Raw genomic sequence first — 19,572 nt, 5'->3', positions numbered from 1 at the left:
TAATAGGCCAGATAAATTTAATTGATTTTTTCAGAGCATTTCATCCCCAAGCCACAGAATATACATTCTTTTCAAGTGAACATGGAACATATTCTAGGGGAGACCATATGTTAAACCACAAAACAAGTCTCAATAAACTTAAGAAGACTGAAATCATATCAAACATCTTATCTGACCACAATGGTATGAAACTAGAGATTGATAAAAGAAAAAAATGAAAACACACAAAGATATGGAGGCTAAATAACAAGTCACTAAACAATGAATAAGTTAAAAATGAGATTAAGGAGGAAATCACAATATACCTTGAAACAAATGAAAATGAGAACACATCAACCCAAAATCTGTCAAACACAGTGAAAGTAGTTCTGAGAGGAAAATTCATAGCACTACAGGTCTATCTCAAATAAACAATTTAACTTTACTTTTAAAGGAACTAGAAAAAGAATAAAAACAAAGCTCAAAGTGAGCAGAAGAAAGGAAATAATAAAAATTACAGCAGAAATAAATGTAAATTTATATTGAGAATTGTATCCTTGAAACCTATATGATTTTATTAACCAATGTCTCCCTGATTAATTCAATTTAAATATATATATACATGGCAGTTTAATCTTTGCCCTTTAACTTTGCTTATGAAATTTTTTCCATAAACGCCTTTTAAACATTTATGTAGACAGCTGTATCAATGTTCTGGTTTTGTGTTTATTTTTGTTTTTCTTTTTACTCTGATGTAAGGCAAATTTTCATTCATTCCCCAATACGTTCTAGGCCAGTGGTCCCCAACCTTTTTGGCATGAGAAACCAGTTTTGTGGAAGACAATTTTTCCATGGAGGGAGGCAGGGAGGAAGCTCAGACGATCAGGTGGTAATGCAAGTGAAGCTCAGCTCGCTAGTGCACTGCTCACCCTTCTGCTGTGTGGCCAGGTTCCTAAAAGGCGACACACCAGTACCAGTCCGCAGCCCAGGGGCTGGGGACCCCTTTTCTAGGCAACAGGATATATGATATATCAATCCTACCCTTTTAAAGTTCTCAGACTTTAAAAAAAGTTATTGGAAAGCTCAGTTCATGTCTTTAAAATCAGAATCATAGACTTTTAGAGCTTGAAAAAAACATGAAATATCCAGGCCAACTATTTCACTTTACAGATATAGGACAATGGGGGCTTCTGAGACCCAAAAGACTACATTCACCCTGGTCAAAGAATAATCTAAAGGCAAAGTCAGGAAAAAACACAAGAGTCCCTCCCTGCCGATCTGAGTGGAAGAGCACTTAGAAAAGTCCCTCAGTTTTCTCATCTGTGAAATAGGACCAATATCTACTCTACATGAGCTAGAGGACTGTTGTAGAAACAAATGAGGAAATGACATCTATGAAATTTCCCTTTGATAACAATAAGCCTGTGAAGAACAGCTTTAGTAACAGTTCTAATGTATATCATTTATACTTGTATATCGTCGGCAGCCGTCCGTCTCGAGAGACGATGGTGTAGCTTCTTCAGAGTCTATCTGCACCGCCAAGAATGGCTGTGCAGTCCGACTCGGGAGTGACATGGTATCTGTCTCCTCCCGTGTTGAATCGACATCTTGCGATGACGCTGAAGCTACAGAGCCTGGGCAGGGTAATATGGAGGGTCTGCTGTTGCCCATGCAGCAGACCCCCCCTCTCTTCGCAGCTGAAGGGTCCAAGGGAAAGACGGAGTCGATACAGCTTGGGTTCAGGTGCGCCGCAGGAGTTGCCGGTGTTGACTACAACGTCAAACCGCCTTAGGGACTCCGGCTCCGGATTTTCTGTCGGGGTTTACTCCCTTAGCCTTTCCCCTGAAGAGGTATGCCGCAAGGCAGCGGAGGTTTTTTGGAGTCAGAGTTTTCCTTCTCTGATGTACCCTGACTGGAAGATCGAACCAGCGACACTTAGCTCGCAGGCCGACGCTCAATCCACTGAGCTAAACCAGCCAGGGCAATACTTGTATATGTATATACATATATACAAATATACACATGCATATGTGTGTACACACACATGTACATATATTTCTCTATTCCAGATTTCTTGCCACTAGGAGAAAGACTATCAATATTTGGAATGAAGATCGATCATTAATCTTTTGGTTGCTTGGGGTTCTTTTTTTTAGCCTTTTTGCTAGCATTCAATCTTAAGAAGCTCAAGTCTTTCCTTCCCTAAAAATTTCCTTCCAGAGTGATGATAGAGAAGGAGCATCAGCAATGCTGAACTGACTTCATATTGGTGGGAACCAAAATCTTGCATAGAAGTAATGCAATTTCCTTGTGAAAGTTAAAATAGAAAGGGAGATACACACACATATATATGTTCAAGAGGTCAACACAATCTGCTTGAATAACAGAGCCAAGATTTTTCAGGGTGAGTCACAGGAGATGATAAGAATTAACTCTTTCACCTTGGGTGGTGTGGCTCAGTGGATTGAGTGCTGGCCTGAGAACCAAAGGGTTGCCAGTTTGATTCCCAGTCAGGGCACATGCCTGGGTTGCAGGCCAGGTCCCCGGATGGGGTCGCGCAAAAGTCAACCACACATTGATGTTTCTCTCCCTCTCTTTCTTCCTCCCTTCCACTCTCTCTAAAAATAAAACAGAAATCTTTTAAAAAATGTTTTTTTTAAAAAAAGAATTAACTCTTTCAGTGCTAAGACAATGATGTTTTACAGCTTGTGGCCTTTTCCCAATGATAAAGTGATCTCGGTGGGAAGAACAAGAGTGGACTTTAAAAGTGGACTCACTTGGTTTGAGTTACAAACAAATCACCTAGCTGCTCTGCCAGCTGAGGCCAGCAGGGTTACTGAGAAAAAGCTCTTGCACCGGGAACATGAACTGAAACGTCTATGGGATCAGATAGAACATGTAAATGAGCAAAGTGGACTGGGAATAAAAGCAATACTGATCAAAATAATAGTAGTAATAATAAATAATAATAATAGTGGGGAAGACATGGAGCAGAGAGGGCTCGTCCACCCACAAGGAGTACCTACGGCTCAGGTCCACCTGGCTTCTGCCATGTGAGCATGTGCTCCAAGCCTATTGATTTTATAAGAGAAGCCAAAAATGCAAGTTTATTATGAAAAAATATCTCTTGATTCTTCATTATTGGCTTAAAAATTTTAAAGCAGGATAAATGAAACATATATATAAGCCAGAATGCCAACCCACCAAATCTACCATCTGAAGGATAAGCATACAATCTTTTTTAAAGTATTCCATTTATGCCATCTTTCAAGAAATCTGTTTGTTCCTTCTAGCTTTATTTTTCTGAAACTGTGGTTTGGAAACATTTTCTTGAAATCTCAGAAGAGAGGAAACTTTTTGAGCAATTTTAAAATTGGGAAAATAAATTGTATCAGGAAAAGACAACAAATAAGAATGGTGGAGCTGAGCTTAATCTTGACTCCAGAAAAAAAGTGAGGAATGATGTAGGTGGAAAGCAAAATGGCACATAATTTAATGCTACAATCATTTAAAATTATGTTTATGAAGAATTTTTCAGGTGTGAGAAATGTTTAAGTTAAAGTTTACAGGAAAAAAACAATTCAAAATCATGTATACAAAAATTTTCTAAATCATATCTAAAGCTGGTAAGTATATGGAAAAATCAGGACAACCTTTCTGAAAAACAATTTGGAAATATCTATCAAAACTTCAAATATGTTCTTAATCTTTGACTAAAGTACTCCATTGTTACGAATTTAACCCAATGAAATTTAAAAAGGTACAGGCAAGTATTCATGCCCAAAGATACATACCATAACAGTATTAATAATATTTTTAAATATTTTAAACAACCCAAATGCCTTAACTGGAAAATAGAGCCATTAAAAATCATTGTTTTTAAAAAAAAACACTTAATGGCATAGAATTCACAATATAATGTGGAATGAAAAAATATTTAATATATACATAGAAAAAACACTGGAAAAAATATACTAAATGTATATTTATACCTATACATAATAGTTATGTTTAACACTTTTATATATTTACCATATTTACGGTAGGAGCATACACTGCCTTTTTATTTAAAAAATTATTACAAAAGGAACTGAGATTTGTTGTTTTTTTTTAATTTAAGTTTAGAGGAGGTCCAAAGACGGCGGCGGAGTAGGTAGCAGTGTTGTCTGCTTGCTCCCATCATGGAAAGACTTGGAGTACAAACACAGAGACGAGTGAGTGCAGGTTTCAGATAGCGTGAGCAGGGAAGGGAGTGTGGGAGCGGAGTGGAAAAGGGCAGAAGGCTTGCCCACACTCTCAAGGGGAGTCGCTGGGCCCCGCATCCCGGCACCACTGCCACACTGCACCCCAAAGGGGCAGCTGCACACTGGCTTATTGGCCCGAATCTGCTTGGAAACTGCTGCTTGCCGTAGGCACTGGAACCAGCGGAGTCCCAGAGGGAGACAATAGGAAGGTTTCCTTGAAACAGCAGGAGGTGTGGGAGGACAGCGAGCTAGCACTAGCGGCCTGGAAAGTGGAAGGCTGTATGAACTGAGTCTAGGTGGGGACCCCCTGGGCTGGCAAATCTGGGCTGGCAACCCTGAGCCCCGGGCACAGGCATCACGGCACCACTAAACAAAAAGGAGCAGAACTAAGACGGGGAGAGGGGCCCATACAGGAGAGCTGCGACAGAAATGCAGACTCAGTGGGGACCCCAGGCAGGCAAGCAGTGCACACAGGTGAACAGTGAGACGCTGTCAGCCAGGGACTGATTCGGCCCAGTGCTGCAGCTTGGAGTACAGACTTCTTGGGAGGAGGAGCGAAGACAGGACCCAAGACTGGGCAGGGACTAAGGACATGCGCACTGGTTTGACAGCAGAACAATGTTGCTGGAGAAGCCTGAGGATTGCTGGAGGGTGCCTCAGGACAAGTGGGGAGAGAGAGACCCAACTCAGTGCAGCTCACAGCAGAAAGCTGCAGCAGGCCCACAAGTGAGAGAAAAGCAGCCACAGAAGCCAGCCAGATCCCCTCACAGACAGACAGCCAGAAAAGATTTGAACCTCATGGAATTTTGACCAGGTGTGAATCCAGAAAAAGAAGACTGAGCACAAAGGTTGAACTCAGTAAAAACTTTTTTTTTCTTTTTTTTTTTTACCCCCTTTTTTCTCTTCTCTTTTTGTTCTCTTCCTTTTTATTTTATTTTTCTTCCTTCTTTTTTAAAACTCTTTCTTTAATCTGTTCCCTACCTTCTATCCCTCCTATCCTTCCTCTTTAATTTTCGTTTGTTTGTTTTGTTTAGCCTCCCTTTCACACTAAACATATAGCATATAACTGCTATTTAAACCTAATACTATACACTTCCACTTTCTCACTTTATTCTGCATCCTTCCCTCTCTTTTTTAACATAAAATGTAAATATTACTTACTGTCTCACATAGCCTTGACCCTATTTGCTACTATTATTATTCTGTCATCTTCCCTCTCAAAAATCATCTTTCTTTCATTTGAAACAACTCTTATCTGTTTCTCCTATAGTATAATAGTCTTAACGTCTCTACATTTATATTAATACTAGCTCATTTGCTGCCGATAGTGGAATTGTGGGTGGGGGATATTTTTGAGGGTGTGGGCTTCTTGCTTGGGTTGTGTGTTTATGTTTTTTTTTTTTTTTTTTTTTTTTTGGACTGAGGGAAATATTTTAGGTTTCCCCCATCTCAGGCCTCTGGGCTTTTTCTGTCCAAGCCATTAGGATAGAAAAGAGAAACCAGTTTTAAAGTGAAGCCCACAGACCACCCCGTTCTTCACCAACCCAGCCACTTAGTTCAGCCAAACCATTGAGTCTCAGGAGGCAGCAATGCAGACAGGATTAAGTGAGGCCTATGCATACAGATAATCACTCAGGTAATGAGATTGTAGGCTTATGCCCTTTGAAAACAGAAAACACATGTTAATTTATGTAACATAACCCACATACAAGTCTCTAAATCTGTAGGACTGTCTTATCGGAAGGAAAATCCTTGTCCTTCTAATATTCACTGAACTTGCATTTCTATTCTTTATATTTTTATTCCCCCCCCACTAAAAAATTTTCTGTTTGTTTGTTTTTCCACTACAGTTGTCTCACTTTTTTTCCCCCTCTTGCTTCCCTGCACCCTGCCCCCCCCCCACAGTCAGTCCCCACCCAGTTGTCCATGTCCATGGGTCATTCATACATGTTCTTTGACTAGACCCTTCCCCTTCTTACCCCTTCTCTCCCTCCCATCTCCCCCTTTGTTACTGTTAGTTTATTCCTTGTTTACATACCTCTGGTTCAATTTTGCTCATTTGTTTGTGTTGTTCATTAGTTTCCTGTAACAGGTGACAGCATAAGGTAATTTTCTTTTGTTGCCTGGCTTATTTCGCTAAGCATAATTCTCTCTAGTTCCAATCATGTTGTTGCAAATGGTAGAAGTTCCTTCTTTCTTTCAGTACTTATTCATTGTCATTTTCCCCCTTTGTACTCGTGTTCCTCTCTGTCTCTCTCTGTTTCTTCATCTTCTTAAAGCAGACCCTTTAGCATCTCTTGCAATGCTGGTTTGGTGGAGATGTATTCTTTTAGCCTTCTTTTGTCTTGGAAACTCCTTATTTCACCTTCCATTTTGAATGAAAGCCTTGCTGGGTAGAGTATTCTTGGTTGTAGGCCTTTGTTTTTCATTGCTTGGAATATTTTTTGCCATTCCCTTCTGGCTTGTAGTGTTTCTGCTGAGAAATCTGATGATAGCCTTATTGGAGCTCCCTTGTATGTTATTAGTTGTTTCTCTCTTGCTGCTTTTAGGATTCTCTCTTTGTCTTTGAATGTTGGCATTTTAATTATGATGTGTCTTGAAGTGGGCCTGTTGGGGTTCATCTTCATTGGGACCCTCTGTGCTTCCTGGACTTGCGTGACTCTTTCTCTCGTCATGTTAGGAAAGTTTTCTGTCATTAGTTTTTCAAAGAGGTTTTCTATCCCTTGCTCTTCTTCTTCTCCTTCTGGAATTCCTATGATACGGATATTATTACGTTTCATGTTGTCCTGCAGCTGTCTTAGAACCTCTTCAGTCTTGTTCAGTCTTTTTTCATTTTGTTGCATTGTCTGGGAGTTTTTGTGTAGGTTGTCCTCCAGCTCGCTGATCCGATCTTCTGCTTCCTCTAGCCTGCTTTTAATTCCTTCTACTGTGTTCTTCAATTCAGAGATCGTATTTTTCATTTCCTCCTGGCTCTTATTGATAGCTTCTATGTCCTTTTTCATGCTCACGTAATTTTCTGTGAGTTCCTTGTAGTTTTTCTGGAGTTCTTTGAAGTTTCCGCTGAGCTCATTCAGCTTCTCCATAATCCATGTTTTGAATTCCATATCTGATAGTTCGCTCCCCTCTATTTCATTTAGCACTCTTTCTGGGGATTCTACCTTTCCTTTTGATGGGAGGTTGTTTCTCTGTCTCCCCATTTTTTTGACTCGTGTGTTTATGTTTTAAAAGCAACTCCACAAAAGAACTCAAGACAAGGTGGGCAGAGTGACCCTCGATCAACTAGCCAGAGGGAAGGATACACCAAAGAGTAACTGAAATACCACCAGACAGCATAAACAAATGGCATAAAGGGCATCCCAAGAGTGTCAGGCTCAGGAGATCAAAGAGACTGCACTACTGAATCCCCCAGATCTCCTATAAAGAATCTCATACCACAAAGGTGGGAAATCAAAGCAGACAAATCTAATAAACAAAAACAAACAAGAAGAATCCAACATGGGAAGACACAGAAACAACCTCCCAATGAAAGAAAAAGAGGAATCCCAAGAAAGAGAGATAGATGGAATAGACACAAGCCAACTATCAGACATGGAATTCAAAAGAATAGTGATAAAGAAGCTCAATGTACTTGACAATCTCAAAGAAAACTAGAATAAACTCCAGGAAAATTAAAAGGAACTCCAAGGAAACTACAAAGAAATGCAGGGAAGCTATAAGGAACTTACAGAGAAAAACACCAGCATAAAAAAGGACATAGAAATTATTAAAAAGAACCAGGAAGAAATGAAGAATACAATTTCTGAACTGAAGAACACAGTAGAATCAATCAAAAGCAGACTAAATAAAGCAGAGGATCGGATCAGTGAGTTATAAGATAATGTAGAAAAAATTCCCAGACACTACAATAAAATGAAAAAATATTTTAAAAGAATGAAGAGGGTTTAAGAAAACTGCAGGGCAACATGAGACTAAACAACATTAGAATCATAGGAATACAAGAAGGAGAAGAGGAGACGCAAGAGATAGAAAACCTGATAGGAAAAGTAATGACAGAAAATTTTCCTCACCTGATGAGAGAAAAAGTCATCCAAGTCCAGGAAGCACAGAGGGTCCCAATGAAGATGAACCCAAGAAGGCCCACTCCAAGGCACATCATAATTAAAATGGCGACATTCAAAGACAGAGTGAGAATACTAAAAGCAGCAAGAGAAAAGCAGCAAATAACATACAAGGGAGCTCCGATAAGGCTATCGACCGATTTCTTAACAGAAACACTACAAACCAGAAGAGAATGGTCAAAAACATTTCAAGCAATGAAAAACAAAGGCCTACAACAAAGGCTACTCTACCCAGCAAGGCTCTCATTCAAAATGGAAGGTGAAATAAGGAGTTTCTCAGACAAAGGAAGACTGAAAGAATACATCACCAAACCAACATTGCAAGAGACACTAAAGGGAATGCTTTAAGAAAAAGAAGGAAAAAAGAGAGGGAGAGGAACACAGGTACAAATGAATAAATACCTGTCAATAATAACCTTAAATGTAAATGGATTAAATGCTCCAATTAAAAGACATAGGGTAGTGGAATGGATATGAAAACATGACCCACATATATGCTGTCTACAAAAAACACACCTCAAAACAAAAGATTTACACAGACTGAAAGTGAAGGGATAGAAAAAAGTAATACAAGCAAACGGACATGAAAAAAAAAAGCTAGGGTAGCAATATTAGACAAAACAGGTTTCACAGCAAGGGCCATAAAAAGAGACAAAGAAGGGCATTTCATAATACTTAAGTGAACAATCCATCAAGATTTAACCCTGGTAAACATATCTGCACCCAACATAAAAGCACCCAAATATATAAGGAAAATACTAGAAGACTACAAGAAGGATATCAACAGCAACACACTCATAGTAGGGAACTTTAACACTCCATTATCAACAATAGACAGATCTTTGAAGAAAAGAAACACCAAGAATATTGAAGCATTGAACAACACACTACCAAATGGACTTAACTGATATATATATAGAACTTTTCACCCCAAAGAAGTAAAATATACATTCTTTTCAAACACACCTGGGACATTTTCAAAGACAGACCACATGATAGGACACAAAACAAGCCTCAACAAATTCAAGAAAATTGAAATTATATCAAGCATCTTCTCAGACCACAATGCCTTGAAACTAGAAATCAACCTCAAGGAAAAATATCAAAGACATCCAAACTCATGGAGAATGAATAACATGATATTAAATAATGAATGGGTTAACAATGACATCAAGGAAGAAATCAAGAAGTTCCGGGAAACTATTGATAATGAACACAAAACAGCCCAAAACCTAAGAGACACAGCAAAAGCAATCCTGAGAGGAAAGTTCATAGCAATATAGGCCTACCTGAAAAGGATAGAAGAATCTCAAATAAAAAATCTAACCCTAAAGCCACAAGAACTAGAACAACAACAAGCAAAGTGTACGGCAAAAAAAAAGGAAGGAAATCATCAAGATCAGAGCAGAATTAAATGACATAGAGACTAAACAATCCAAAAAATCAACAAAAGTAGGAGCTGGTTCTTCGAAAAAATAAACAAAATCAACAAGTCTTTAGCCAGGCTTATTGAGAAAAAAAGGAAGAGAACCCAAATAAACAAAATCAGAAATGAAAGAGGAGAAATCACGACTGATACCACAGAAATACAAACAATTGTAAGAAATTACTACAAACAACTGTATGGCAAGAAATTTGACAACCTAGATGAAATGAACAAATTTCTAGAAATATATGATCTTCCAAAACTGAATCAAGAAGAAGCAGAAAGCCTGAACAGACCAATAACAAAGAAGGAAATTGAAACAGTAATCCAAAATCTCCCTGCACACAAAAGCCCTGTACCAGATGGCTTCATGGGTGAATTTTACAAAACATTTAGGGAAGAACTAACTCCTACCCTCCTCAAACTACTCCAAAAAATCCAAGAAGAGAGAAAAATCCCAGACTCTTTCTATGAAGTCAGTATTACCCTAATCCCAAAACCAGGTCAAGACACAACAAAGAAAGAAAACTACAGGCCAATATCAATGATGATCATAGATGCTAAAATCCTCAACAGAATATTGGCAAACCGGATCCAGCAATACTTCAAAAAGATCATACACCACAATCAAGTGGGATTCATCCCAGGGATGCAAGGATGGTATAATATTCGCAAATCAATAAATATAATACATCACCTAAACAAAATGAAAGACAAAAATCACATGATCATATCAACAGATGCAGAAAAAGCATTTGATAAAGTACAACACCCATTTATGGTGAAAACACTCAGCCAAATGGGAATAGAGCGAGCATACCTTAACATAATTAAGGCTATATATGAGAAGTCTGAAGCCAACATCATACTATATGGACAAAAACTGAAAGCATTTCCCCTGAAATCAGGAACTAGACAAGGATGTCCGCTCTCTCCACTTCTATTCAACATAGTGTTGGAAGTCCTAGCCACAGCAATCATACAAAAAAAAAGAAATAAAAAGCATCCAAATTCGGAAAGAAGAAGTAAAACTATCATTATATGCAGATGACATGATAGTATACATAGAAAACCCTATAAACTCCACTAAAAGACTACTAGATATAATAAGTGAATTTGGCAAAATAGTAGGGTACAAAATAAATATACAGAAATCTAAGACATTTCTGTATACCAACAATAAAATATCAAAGACAGAGACAAAAAAGAAAATACCATTTACTATAGCAACAAGAAATATAAAGTACCTAGGAATAAACTTAACCAAAGAGATAAAAGACCTGTACACTGAAAATTACACAACATTGAAGAAAGAAATTAAGGAAGATACAAATAGATGGAAGCAAATACCATGTTCTTGAATGGGAAGAATCAACATCATCAAAATGGCCGTACTACCCAAAGCAATTTACAGATTCAATGCAATCCCTATTAAAATACCAATGACATATTTCACTGACCTAGAACAAATACGCCAAAAATTCATATGGAACCAAAAAAAACCCCGAATAGCAAAAGCAATCTTGAAACAGAAGAACACAGCAGGAGGAATCACGATACCAGAAATCAAACAATACTACAAAGCCACTGTGATCAAAACAGTCTGGTACTGGCATAAGATCAGACATGTAGATCAGTGGAACAGAATAGAGAGCCCAGAAATAAACCCAGGCCTCAAAGGTCAACTAATATTTGATAAAGGAGGAAGGAACATAAAATGGAGTGAAAAGAGTCCCTTTAACAAATGGTGCTGGGAGAACTGGACAGGGACATGCAAAAAAATGAAACGAGACCACCAACTTACACCACACACCAGAATAAACTCAAGATGGATCAAAGACTTAAATGTAAGCCGTGACACCATAAAAGTCCTAGAGGAAAACATAGGCAGGAAAATTTCAGATATGCCACGTAACAGTATCTTCACAGATACATCTCTTAAGGCAAGAGAAATAAAGAAAAAAATAAACAAATGGGACTACATCAAACTAAAGAGTTTCTGCTCAGCAAAAGAAAACATCAGCAAGATGAAAAGGAAACCAACCATATGGGAAAACGTATTTGCCAATGATATCACAGACAGGGGACTGATCTCCAAAATATATAAAGAGCTTATACAACTCAACATCAAGAAAACAAACAACCCAATTAAAAAATGGGCAAAGGACCTGAACAAACACTTCTCCAAAGAGGACATACAGAAGGTCCATAGACACATGAAAAAATGCTCAACATCATTGGTTATCAGAGGGATGCAAATAAAAACCACAATGAAATACCACCTCACACCAGTCAGAATGGCCATCATCAACAAATCAACAAACAACAAATGCTGGCGAGGATGTGGAGAAACGGGAACCCTACTGCACTGTTGGTGGGAATGCAGACTGGTGCAGCCACTGTGGAAAACAGTATGGAATTACCTCAAAAAGCTAAAAATGGAACTGCCTTTTGAACCAGAGATTCTACTGCTAGGATTATACCCAAAAAATCCTAAAACCCTACTTCAAAAGAACTTATGACCCCTATGTTCGTAGCAGCCCTGTTTACAATAGCTAAGTACTGGAAACAACCTAAGTGCCCATCTGTAGATGAGTGGATCAAAAAACTGTGGTACGTTTACACAATGGAATACTATGTAGCAGAAAGAAAGAAGGAACTCCTGCCATTTGTGACAACATGGATGGAACTAGAGAGAATTATGCTTAGTGAAATAAGCCAGGCAAAGAAAGCAAAATACCATATGATATCACCTAATACAGAAAACTAAAGAACAACACAAACAAAAGAACTAAATAGAACAAAGAGCAGAATGGCAGTCAATAGGGGGGAGGGAGGAAGGAGAGAAGGGGGATAAGTAAGGGAAGGGTCTAGTCAAAGAACATGTATAAATGACTCATGGACATGGACAACGGGGAGGGATATGATTCAGGGAGAAGGGGTGGGCTGGGTGGGGGAGAGCAATGGGAGAAAAATGGGACAACTGTAATTGAAAAACCAAAAAAAAAAAAAAGTGGAGATCCAGCAGGGTGAGGACTCCTAGCAAAATTAACAATAAAAAATAAAAAATTTAAGTTTAAAAAGTAGACAATATAAGTCTCTCTTCTAGAAACACACTTCAGAGTTAATTGCTTTTACAGGTTTTGTTTCTATTATGGAGAAACACAAAGTGGGAAATTGAGGAGAAAATAAGTACATCACTGAGAAGAGTGAAAAGAATTTTCTCTATAAAACTGTCCCCAATCTACAGAAGTGCCTATGTTGGAAGATACTTCTCCATGGGTCTCTTGCAAGCAGAGGCACTGTCTTTCCCCCAGACTGTGTTTACAAGGATGTCTCCACAGCAAATAGTCTTGGAAGGGAGAGATAAGGTCTTACTTTGGAGCAAAGCACAGACATGCTTACTGTACATTATAAAAAATCTGCGTTCCTTAACTTGGAGTTTTTCTCTTGTAATACAAGCTACTGCATGTGAGGTGTCCCTTGACCCTCTTCACATTGCCCTATGGGAAACTGGTGCTTAGGGAATCAATGCAAAATAATACTCTAGCTACTGCTATTTCCCTCATCTCCGACCCAGCAGCCTGTCTTCTGCCAGCATCCACGACAGCGGGAAAGTTAACTTGTTGGCCTGTGGATCCTTCAGTTCCTGACACATATTTTTGAGAACATGTTTCTTTAAAGCAATTTTTAACCACAAACTGTTGATTTTTCTCACCTCTACCACTCCGACCACTGGCTTATCAACCAACTGCTCTTTAGCACCTGCCATAAATTTTCTCCACTTGCAACCAATAGAGAAAACTGCCCCTGTCACCAATTTTACAGAATTCCTAAAATATATACATACATTGTTCCCCTTCTGAGGAAAATGAAACCTTACTCTCTGCAAAGACCATGCTATCTTCATGGAGAAAAATAAGTGAGGCCAAGCTCTAAGAGAGTGAAAAATCAAGCACCTGGAAAATGTACAGCAAAAGCACATCCAGCAAAAGAATCCATAGGAGAGGGGAAAATGGAATAAAAAAATGCATCTACATTCCAAGGTCAGGGTCCCAGAAGTGAACAATCCACCCCTCTGTCCCTAAGCATTAGAATGGAAATGCTGACATTCAATTAATTCAGAAAAGGAAAATCAATCTCTCCCACAGATTGCGCAGTGGACAGCCATGTAAGTGGACAGCCATTTCCAGGTTTACTGGCAGGCAAGTTACAGCAGGGCCTTTGGGGATCTGTCCTGTGTCTCATCTTCCATCTGGAAAGACAGCTGGTATGATTTTCAGAATAATGCCCTCTGAGATGAAGGAAATGACCTTAGGCTGCAGCAGGACAATAGTTGGCTAGGAAAAAATCATTGATAAGGACAGTAAGCCCAGACATACAACTTTAAAGTGACTGAATTTGTAAGTCTTTACCATTGCGATTAATTCTCACTTGCTGGGATGAAACCACTTTAAGGCTCAAACACAAAGTGACCTCTCTGAGTGCTTTGGAAGGGAAAAATGTGCAAGAGAAGAACACATGGAAACTTACCCAATAGTCGGGCTGATGTTGTGGTCAAAGTGATCCTGGACAAATCGACACACGATGCTTGATTTCCCAACCCCGGTGTCCTGGAAAAGAATGAGTATACAACCATAAGACAAAGGGTACCAATTATGACCTAGTGCAAATATAGAACCAGAGGACAGGAGAGGTCATTTCAGGTTAATAGTTGGGGGGTAGTATATTGTCTTCTTTTTCTCACCAATACTTTCTACAATGAAATTGTATTGCTTTCATAGAAAGAAGAGTATGGTAAAAATAAGTTTTAGAAATAGGTTCTACATATATACAATAATAAACTAGAATTGGTATGTCCATAATACATGTATTTCCAGAAACTTGAAAATTTTTAGAGAAGTCTAAAGAATTAAGGCAACTCTGTTTTGATATAGACAGAATTGATTTTGTTCAAAACCTTAGCACTCAAAAAAATATGTGATCTATTTTTCTAGGTATCACACTCTGAGACCTATGAATTCTAACTTCTGTATTTCTAACATTTGCTCTTTAGAATCTGATGTCTGCATAATAATCTCCAGTTTTGCATCTCAGCTCTTTCTCTGTTAAATAATTCGTTAAAGCTAATTATGGTAGATGTCCAGTTATACACTGGAAATCAAACACATGTGCTTCTATCTATCCCCTCCCTTCCAAAACCCTTGCAAAATGGCTTAAGGAATAAAATATGCAAATATCGTATCGTATCGGCAGCCGTCCGTCTCGAGAGACGATGGTGTAGCTTCTTAAGAGTCTATCTGCACCGCCGAGAATGGTTGTGCAGTCCGACTCGGAAGTGACACGGTATCTGTCTCCTCCCGTGTTGGATCGACATCTTGCGATGACGCTGGAGTGTGCTCTCCAGTGAAGCTGAAGCTACAGAGCCTGGGCAGGGTGATATGGAGGGTCTGCTGTTGCCCATGCAGCAGACCCCCCCTCTCTTTGCAGCTGAAGGGTCCAAGGGAAAGACGGAGTCAATACAGCTTGGCTTCAGGTGCGCCGCAGGAGTTGCCGGTGTTGACTACAACGTCAAATGCAAATATACAAGGTCAAAAAGAAGAGATAACACCAGACCAGTGACACCAACAAAAAGTACTTGGCTGAATGGTCACTGAGAAAGAAGAGCTAGAGCCGTAGGTGTCTGCAGGGAGGAAAGCCAATGAGAAGAAAGTCAATTCATGCCATAGAATCCTAAACACATCAAGAAGGGAAAGAGCAGGCTGAAATCAGCATCAGTGAAAGGTTCACACAAACATATACTTAGCGCCCCAGGCCACATAACCTGGGGACAGACCCTCCTATATAGTCCAGAAGATGGGAATCTGACTCTCCAGGAAACCTGCACTAGACAGGGGTTGGGCTTGGGGACCAGAATCAGCTTGCGGGGCACCCAGTGTTATTCCCGAGCCCTGTGCAAGGCCAGACAGAAGAGGTGAGGATTCACATCTGGGTAAAAGGAAAAGCTCTGCTGATCCTGATCCTTGGAGTCTCCCAACTAAAGGTCATATGTGCACCAGTCAACAAGCCCCTGTGCAAACAAAGCATTTGGTAAATACTTGAATTTTGTGAAAAGAAACTATCAGTTAAGAAATACAACACATTTATACCCACACAAAAAAGCAGGATGCTCACTTAGAAAGTAAGGCTGATCTCACTCTCAGAAATTAAAAAGATAATGGTAGAAATGGAAATTTCAAAGAAAGAGGTACAAAATAAAGTTGGAAGATTGTCCAAAACGGAGAACAAAATAGTTGCCAATAACTATCTTCTGAGAAGGGTGACAAGGCCAGAGGATGTGAGGTTTGCAGACTATCAACACAGAAGTCTTGTCAAAATGTGCTTATCTGAAAGGATCATGGAGATATTTTGAGATATATAAATGATAGGGAAATGAGATATATGTAGCCCAAAAAGAAAAAAAAAAACATAGTGAATACAGTTTTCTTATATTAAAGGTATAACTTTAAAAGCCTAAATATCAAGAAGAAAATGTTGAAACTAAGAGAAATGTATTTTTCTTTAGACACTGAAATATGAAATGAGATTTGAAATACCAATTGGAAAACTGAATTATTTTTACGCCTTCTTGCTCCTATGCTTAGGAGACAATTCCAGTAAACCTGGAGGAAGAAGGGCATTGGCTGATGATATTCATCAGAAAATCATTCTCCAGCAGGTCTCCCATTCCAATGAGAATGGCCTTCATGGGTTCTGAGCCTTAACAAAACAATTGCACCAAAGTTGTTTATTTGCAGTGTGCAGATCAATGTGCAGAGTTCAGAAAGGAGACAACAGAATTAAAACTTCAGCTCCTCAGATTCCAAATCGATGCCGTTGCTATTTCTGAGCTGCACCCTCAATATGGATTCCGGCTAATGTTCCCTGTAGTCCTCCAAATCACATTCAGTTCCTTTCATCTCAATTGCTTTTAAAACTCCCTGTGGATGAGCAAATCCTGGCCTTCCTTTGGTTCATGCAACCCCACAGAAATAGAAGAACTGCTCTGCCCTACCTTTGAAGACCAAAAAAAAAAAAAAAGCACTTTTTCTAAAGTGAACCATTTTCTGCAAACTGCTGTATTGGCTGGGTGGGGACCTCTTGCCAACGCTGACCACACTGATTTTTATGTCACCAAACTCATGGGGTACACCACCCCCCATGTATACAGCTTTCAAATTTATTATCCCATGAGGAATGCTAAATGATTCATCTCTGGCCTCTCTGCACCCACTGAAGCCATTTCCACAATGGGAAGGCAGATTAATGCAAGGGTCTGTCTTTTCCCCCTCCAGACCTCTCAATCATAGTTTAGGAATTCGTTCTTGGTGCTCGTCTATTCATCTATTCCAGCAATCAAGCATTAAGTGCTACCTTCCACATGCCAACAGTAGGTAAGCCCTGGCCAATGGGAGATAACATGACCCTTCATGGCCCATCTCTGGCTTCCTAATCTCACATCCCAGTGAGAACAGCTTTCACAGGTTCTGAGCCATAATAAAACAACAGCACTAAAAGCCATTTATCTGCAGTGTGCAGATTAATGTGCAGAGTTCAGAGTTCTACAACCATGAAAGGTGCATGACAGAGGTAAGTGCCCGCACGCAGTGGTGAGCAGGGCCGCTCTGCCTATGGCTAATCCACTGTTCAGAGCTCAGAAGACAAATCCTTACCTCCCAGCTTTGTTCCTTTTTGACCTTCCTTGGTGTCCTTTCAGCTTAGCTCAGGCTCACCCTACTTTCAAGCTGAGAAAACTGTCCCTCTGAAATGCTTCTAGTTCATACTAGGCTAGAGAGGCCCTCCCCCATTGGAAGCAACATGGCACTTACTCTGTGCGTGGCCTTGTGTACAAGGGCTTGGATACATTATGTGTTTTCACAATCAGGACTCTGCTCTAGGAAGCACATTTTGGAGTCTATCCATTCACTCTGCGCAAGGGCTCTGCTCAAACAATGGGCTCCAAATCCCCCAAATAGCCCAATGTCTCCTGCAAAGGAGACCCTCAAAATGCCCTTGAAGATGAAAAATTCAAAAGCCATCTTATTCATTTCTACTCATCATCTTCAATAGATAACTCAAGCTAAAACACTGGCTTTTCTGAATAGTTAAAGCAGCACACTTGCTCAAATTTGGATTTAACAACTAATTCTTCCAGCAAATATACTGTTTCTTTTCTTTTTACATTTTAACTCTCAACATTTCTCTTATTCGCTTATACATTTGATAGGAAAAAAATACAGGACAAAAGGATAGGCAAACTTTGAGTTTGCCTCAGGAAAGAAACTATAGAGAACGGCCTCAAATAATCTCTGGTCAATGCCTTTGTGACAGCTCAAGAAATGACCTCAAGAGCCTCCTTCTCCCAGGACCACTGCCGTTCCCCAGCTGGCCACGAGGGGAAGGCCCTGCTCCAGAACTGCTGAGCAGAGCCCAGAGCCAGGACGCTGAGCAATTTTCATGAATCACTTAGCTTTGTGATTTCCTTTTCCTGAAGGAACCTCATCAGACGGTGACAAACACACAAGAGGAATATGTTGGTGAGTCATGGCTATCACACAGGAATACATAAAGGTTTAAAGCAGGAAGAGAAGAAAGCCTACTGCGTGAATAAAGGAATCTGTGAAGAAAGAGGAAGGAGGAGAGAGGAGGATCATGGCTGTCCACCATTCTTTGAAAGCTACTTTATTTTTAGAGGACTCACACCAAAGGAAGGAAGCTCCACTATGCATCTATTTTTCCATTCCACAAAAGTATCATAGTCCATCTTGTCCAATCTCCTAGTTTTGCAAAAGAGGAAGCTGTGTGACTTCCTCAAGATCACACAGCTGGCCAGTGGAGTAAGAACCAAATTTTCTGAGTCCCGGTGAAAACCTCTTAAGGTTCTGACCAAGTTAAATTGCCTCCGGCCAAATGTAAATTTCCTCAAAGAAAAAAGTCCATTTTCTAGAACTCACAAAAAATACTTTTATTACTGCTTTCCAGTTTTACTTTCCATAGAAGCATCATGTGTTCCCAAGATATAGTTCCTGGGCTCTCTCTCGCTCTCTCTCTCTCTCTCTCTCTCTCTCTCTCTCTCTTTTTTCTTTCTTTCCTTCCTTCCTTCCTTCCTTCCTTCCCTTTCTTTTTCTTTTTTTTTTTTTTGTGTGTGTGTATGCCTATAATGCAGAGGACATACTATCAAGTACTGGGAAGGTAGTAGAATAAAACCAATTCTGATTCCATAGTAAAGTTTGGTCAGATCCTACCTCAGAGATAACAAGTGTTACACTGTATTCTCTATAAAGTTGATGTCAGATGCATTCTGAGGACTAGCAATTGATCCCATCTACTTACTGGTCACTGAATCTCTCATAATATTCCTCCCATATACATTATTATTTGGACTATTAATACAGTTCCCTAAGAACAATTACTTACTCTGACATGACAATTTCTGCTTTTGGCTTCTGCCACATAAAATTCTAAGCATTACCTGATTCACTCCTGGACTACTGCAACAGGCTTCTGGTAGGTGTTCCCACCTCTCAAGATAAAAAATAGTAAATCTTAGGCAGATCCATCACTGCTACTTAATCCTCTCTAATGAAAGATATCACTAACCAGTTCAGGACATGATATTTCATTGAACCTGAAAAGGCCTCAAAATCCTTTCAATCCAGCTCTTCAGAGAATCACTACAACTGGATTAAGGTGGGTTCTCAGAACAAATGGCAGTCCTCTCCCATCGCTGACTGTTCCCAACAGTCAACACACTCCTACCAACTCC

The 19,572-nt window shown here is 39.5% G+C and overlaps 1 protein-coding gene across 2 annotated transcripts in view; it reads right to left on the bottom strand.

The window, feature by feature from the left end:
• RAB31 (RAB31, member RAS oncogene family) overlaps window positions 1-19,572 on the bottom strand; it is a 170,218-nt gene that overhangs the window by 80,141 nt on the left and 70,505 nt on the right. For both annotated transcript variants that reach the window (XM_090285813.1, XM_090285814.1), the window contains exon 2: window positions 14,301-14,380. In XM_090285813.1, coding sequence (XP_090141939.1) covers window positions 14,301-14,380 — 80 coding nt within the window. The remainder of the gene's footprint in view (window positions 1-14,300; window positions 14,381-19,572) is intronic.

Source organism: Furipterus horrens, unplaced genomic scaffold (genome assembly GCF_987537825.1).
Source record: "Furipterus horrens unplaced genomic scaffold, mFurHor1.1.pri manual_scaffold_8, whole genome shotgun sequence".
Lineage (NCBI taxonomy): Eukaryota > Metazoa > Chordata > Mammalia > Chiroptera > Furipteridae > Furipterus > Furipterus horrens.
Note: the sequence above shows the minus strand (reverse complement) of the source record. Positions and strands in the feature narration are given on the sequence as shown.